This window comes from Gekko japonicus, unplaced genomic scaffold, assembly GCF_001447785.1.
Source record: "Gekko japonicus isolate JY-2015 unplaced genomic scaffold, Gekko_japonicus_V1.1 scaffold176, whole genome shotgun sequence".
Taxonomy (NCBI): Eukaryota; Metazoa; Chordata; class Lepidosauria; order Squamata; family Gekkonidae; genus Gekko; species Gekko japonicus.
Window position 1 is genome coordinate 1,016,222 of NW_015160840.1, and position 5,515 is coordinate 1,021,736.

The window sequence follows — 5,515 nt, forward strand, 5'->3', positions numbered from 1 at the left end:
TGGTTTTCACCACCCTGAACAATTTTGTATCATCCGCAAATTTAGCCACTTCACTGCTTACTCCCAACTCCAAATCATTAATGAACAAGTTAAAAAGCAATGGACCAAGTACTGATCCCTGCGGTATCCCACTGCTTACCACCCTCCACTGAGAAAATTGCCCATTTATACTCACTCTCTGTTTTCTATTAATTAGCCAGTTTTTGATCCATAAAAGGACTTCTCCTTTTATCCCATGATTTTTGAGCTTACTTAGGAGCCTTTGATGAGGAACTTTATCAAAAGCTTTCTGGAAATCACGGTAAACAATATCTATTGGATACCCCTTGTCCACAGGTTTGTTCACCCCCTCAAAGAACACTAACAGGTTAGTGAGACAAGATCTTCCCTTACAGAACCCATGCTGAGTCTGCCTCAATAGGTTTTGTTCATCTATGTGCCTACTAATTCTTTCCTTAATAATGGTTTCCACCAATTTACCCGGTATCGACGTCAGACTGACTGGCCTGTAATTTCCCGGATCTCCTCTGGAACCCCTTTTAAAGATGGGAGTGATTTTAAGGAAATATTACATATTTTTGTCAGGAGAGCCACAAGTTCACATTTGAGTTCTTTCAGAACTCTCGGATGTATACCATCTGGGCATACAAAAAAGGGTTAATTTGGTAGAAGCCAAGATTACTCTGCTGTCCGAAACATGTTTAGGTGCACATTTACAGTTCTGTGACCCTGGGCAGGCTACAAAAGGCTAGCAAGTACCATCAATTTCCTTTTGCGAATTCAAAAATGAGTGACCTCCAAATGAAAATTGGTATGTTTTTGTGATGCTGTAGCATGCAGCACTGCCTTGAAAATGTTATGGTCACTTGTTAAATTCCATGTTACAACAGTGTAAATAGACGGTTTTAGCTGGCCTCACACAAAATGTTGCATACAAGCATCAGTTCAGTTCATGTTGAACCGTACTTATAATCCGTCTGCTTGCGATCTAAAAGTAGGAGATGCTAAACACTTTGTGGGATTACTTTTTTAAAAATTACCTATCAAAAGAGCATTTTAGTGATGAGACAACTGTCCAGTACCTTCAGCAAGTCTTGTTTGCCTTTTGTGACACTTTAACATTCAGTATGTATTCTCAGAAATTCTGAGAATTCATTGTGCTTCCCCTGGTAGTACTGGAAGTTCTCTTTTAGTGACTGTGGTGGTGTTATTCATGAAAGAGGCATTCTGGAAAAGAAACTACTACACACGCTGAGTGTTTTGGGCTGGGCTGGATGCTTCCTTCACTTGGAGAGGGAAAGTGGAAGATGAAGAATTCTTCACTCTTCTGTGGTTCAGACTTTTTCCTATGAAGAAATGTGAACTTGGGCTCCTGGGAGAAATGCAAGATTGGAGTCCAGCAGCACCTTAAAGACCAACACGATTTCCAGGCTATCAGCTTCCCAGAGTCAAAGCTCCGTTTGCCAGATGCAGGCATCTGACTCTTGGAAGTATTTGACTCTCAGAAGCCCGTTCCCTGGGAATCTTGTTGGTCTTCAAGGTGCTGCCGGACTCGGATCTTGCTGTCCGGCATGAAAGGGGGCTACAAGGAGAGGTCCTGCTGTCTCCTGCTTTCTGACTCCACAAAGTCCACCCCTGCTCTGTACCCCGCCAACATGTATTGGGATGCTGTGGGTTTAAAAGCTGGCACCTTGAGTAGGAACGCTTGAATAGGAATAGCATGATTAAATGTTTTGGTTGTGCAGTTAATTTAATACGGGTCCCTCACTTAGATATTTACTCATTTTGTAATTTGAACTGAAGGCCTTGTTTATATATTTTACAGGGCAGATCCTTTGTCCAATCTTGTTCTTTCCTTTGCTACAAAAGAAGACGCTATTGCCTTTGCTGAAAAAAATGGTACGTACAACAGCGGCTTGTACCAGCTGCTGCCACTGAACACCACTAAATGGGAAGGGTGACCTGACCCTCTTATCGGCGGGTGTGTCCAGCACAGTTGCACTGAGGCTGTTTCAGCACCATACGGCTTCCGACCGGGTACCGGCACTCTGCACAGGCGACTGACCTCAGCCCTCTTCCTGCGTCCTGCTGCTCACGCAGTAGCCTCACACCTTCATGGAGCTGAACTAGCAGCTTCCGTGCTTCTGCCACCTCAAGAGACCTTCCAGAAGGGCCCTTGTTCAGTGGCTGAAGCTTGTTACCTGCCAGCTGCCAGCTCTATGTTTTATGTAAGAGTATCAGCCTTAGGAGGTGGGACAAGGCACAGTAATGAGACTAAAGACTTGCGAATACATGTTCCTTGAGCGCCTACCCTTTAAAGTAAGGTTCTGAGAAAATGCCAGATGTTTCTCCCTTGTGGGCAGATGAAGAGAGCAGTTCTTCTGTTTCCCCTCTTTGTCTGTGACCCTTGCTCCCCTGCCTCACTGAGAAATTTGTCCCTTGTACTGTGTGCAACAAACTTCCCAGGCAAGCCTCTCTGTATATGTAGCCAGCCTGGAATGCCTGGCTCGGAAGCTGCGTTGTGCTGCGGTTTCTGTCTTCCCAGACCACTTCTTCCCCAGTGAGTAGGGTTGACCATCGTTGGCCAGAGGGCTGGGTCACACCGTTGAGCAACTCAGCTGCCACAGCCAGAAGCCCATCTATTAAGCGTCCCATTCCGGTTCCATACTTTGTGGTTACTACCGGGAACACTTACGATGTGTGGAGGGCTTGTCGTGCAATAACCTCCTTTGTGTAGTGCTGTGTAACCTGGGGTAACTTGGTTATCCTCTCTCATCAGACACGAAGGAACGTGGTTTATTTTACAGAGACCACAAGGCTTATATAAAAAATTGTGTTTAGAAAAATCTGTTGAGATGTAAACTTTCCTACAGAGTCAGAGGATAATATTTTAAGAGCAGCTTGGCTCAGATCCTGTACCTCCGCTGCAGTAAGCTGGCATGGTTTGAAGTCGGTGGCACATTAGCATCCAAGCATACATCCTGGTGACTTTGTATATCAGGAGGGAGACACTCTGCTACAGAGCATACTTACTCAAAAGCAAAATCTACTGAACTCGGTGAAATTTACATTCGGGGGGGGGAATTAATGCTGGGGATCCATGCGGCCCCCTCTGTTAATGTACGATCAAAAGTAGTTTGGTGCTCTTTCTGGGAGACTCTGAAGGCATTACTCCAGTTGCATCACAATGATATCTGTTTATTCAGGGCTAAAAATGTTTTAACTAGCAGCCTTCCCGGCTGAACCGAAGCCCGTTCTGAGTCTGTCATTCTCAGCATCTCAGTCTGAGCCATTTCGAAGAGGAGGATTTCTCCTGACTATGCAGCAGGCTCTTAAGTGTTGGCATAAAAATCTCTGCCCTTTTATTTTGTTTCCTACAAATATTTGACAAGGAGCTTCAGCACTCGCCGAAGTGACGGACCCAGAGGCTTGGCCCAGAGCCCAGCCTAAGTGTGGGTGAGGTACGAGTTCCCCCATCTGCCTGTGCCAGGGCACCTTTATCTTGGCCCACGGAGCCTCGCTCATTCCATGACTCTTCCTCCTGAGCGCAGACACTGCCAGGCAGATTGGACGATGCCAAATTATGTGGTAGTTTATGTGCTAGTTTATAACACTCCAGGAACAAGGGGCCGTTAAACTCATTTTCACTCACAAACTCTGGAGTCAAAAGTTGAACTTGTCTCCAGGGGAATGAAGGCAAGAGTGTGGAACCCAGGCCTGTCTAATATCTTCCTGCTTTAGTGTGTGTGTGTGTGTTTTAATTTAAGGCTGAACTTTCTTCACGCTGGTTCCTGGTCACGAATTCCGTTGGAGGTATTTTGTAAAAGGTATCTCCTTACGCTGAAAATTACAGCACCTTTGTGCTAGCAGGGCTTGACCTCCTCATGTGCGTATAGAGGTCCACTGTGAACAGCCCTTTGGGATTCATGGGTTCCCCTGCGGAAGTGGAACTTATGACTGCTTAGGGAGCAATGGGGCTCGCGTTGAGTCATATCGTGACAATCTTGAGGTAGCCCAAGGTGTAACGGGGGGCTGGTGTACACCCCTTTCTGGTGCCTGGAAAAGTAGTTGCTCCTTAAACTATAGAAAAGCCATCATCTGGGCCCAGTTCCAAAGAAGCTACGGATTTATGAAAGGACTGTGATATTTTTTCACATTTGGATTTGGTAAATCACCATCACTCCTGTTCAGTCTGCTGTGGAGCAAGGTAGGTGAAATTGAGAAGAAGCTATTTACTCAGCTGACCAGATACTAAATTTTCTCATGTTTATTTGACTTTCCTCTGGTATTGCATGGCATGGCTTAGTCATCTGGTGCTATTTATTCTGTCCTCTAACCTCAAGTGCATAGTTGATCCGGGGGAGGGGGGGGTGTCAACTCAATTGACAGATGGGCACGAGATAGACAGTTATATTTTGGAAGACCCATTTTGTATAAAGAACTAGCCACTTTTGGTTTAAAAAATGTAGAGAATACTTCTGCATTCATCTTAAGATGTAGCTAACCTGTTCATACCAATGATATAAAGGAACATCAGTGAAGGCCTTGGCTGTGTTGGCACCTCCAGCATAACTGTTTGGCTGATGGACTAGGCAGACCACTGAACAGGTCCAGCTGGGCTCTTCTCAAGGACTTGTGTCTGTTGCCCAACAAACTGTAATTTCTTGGTGGGTGCTAAGCTGGGATTCTAAACTACGGGTTGTACCTGTCTTGCTAACTGCAGTTTATTATGCAGAAATCTGTAGCTCCATCTGTCCTAGCCTCCTGCATACAGAGAAGGAAGCAAAAGCCAACAGAAAATATTGCTACAGTAGCTGTATTCAGTTTTTCTAAGGGCACTCCCTTCAATCCTCTGCCTTTTCTCCAGTTCCCTCTTTCCCCACTGTGAAGGCTAATGGTGCAATAGCCTGGCAATAGTTAGCCCAGAGAGAAGAGAAGGGAGCTTGGGCTTGCCTTCTCCTAATCTGCACCTCTCCATTGTTCTTCTGCGTACAGCCCCTGACCATTAGCAAGTAGTCTGCCTATATGTAAGGCTGTGACGACCACCTGGCGATGCGAAGGAACTTGGGCTAGCAATTGGGGATTCTGCTTGGAGGCAGGAAAAAAGACAAGCCGCAAAGAGCCTGGTCTGTTACATAAGCCTGGTAGACTAACTAAAGTTTATGTAACAAACTGGCTTAAGACCACAACCTTTTCTGACTTATTACTGCAGCCGTACAACTTTTAAGCGATTATTGTTGGGGTCAGTAAATTTATTCAACTTTTTAATTTGTCCCGATGAAAATTCACCTTTAGTAAAGGTTCAGAGACTGGATAAAGTATTAATGGTAAAGGCATGATCCAGCCCCCATGCTGCAACTTCTTCACATCCCTCCTACGTGTGCTGCTCCATTTTCTGATGTCCCATTCAATCTGGTGAAGAATGGTGTGTGTGTGTGTGTGTGTGTGTGTGTGTGTGTGTGTGTGTGTGTGTGTGTGTGTGTGAAAGACAGAGACTGTTTTTGTCCCCTAATTA

The 5,515-nt window shown here is 45.3% G+C and overlaps 1 protein-coding gene across 1 annotated transcript in view; it reads left to right on the top strand.

Annotated features, from left to right (window-relative positions):
- NDUFS4 (NADH:ubiquinone oxidoreductase subunit S4) overlaps positions 1-5,515 on the top strand; it is a 54,983-nt gene that overhangs the window by 48,325 nt on the left and 1,143 nt on the right. The window contains exon 4 of the mRNA XM_015419071.1: positions 1,826-1,899. Within this exon, the coding sequence (XP_015274557.1) occupies positions 1,826-1,899 (74 nt within the window). The remainder of the gene's footprint in view (positions 1-1,825; positions 1,900-5,515) is intronic.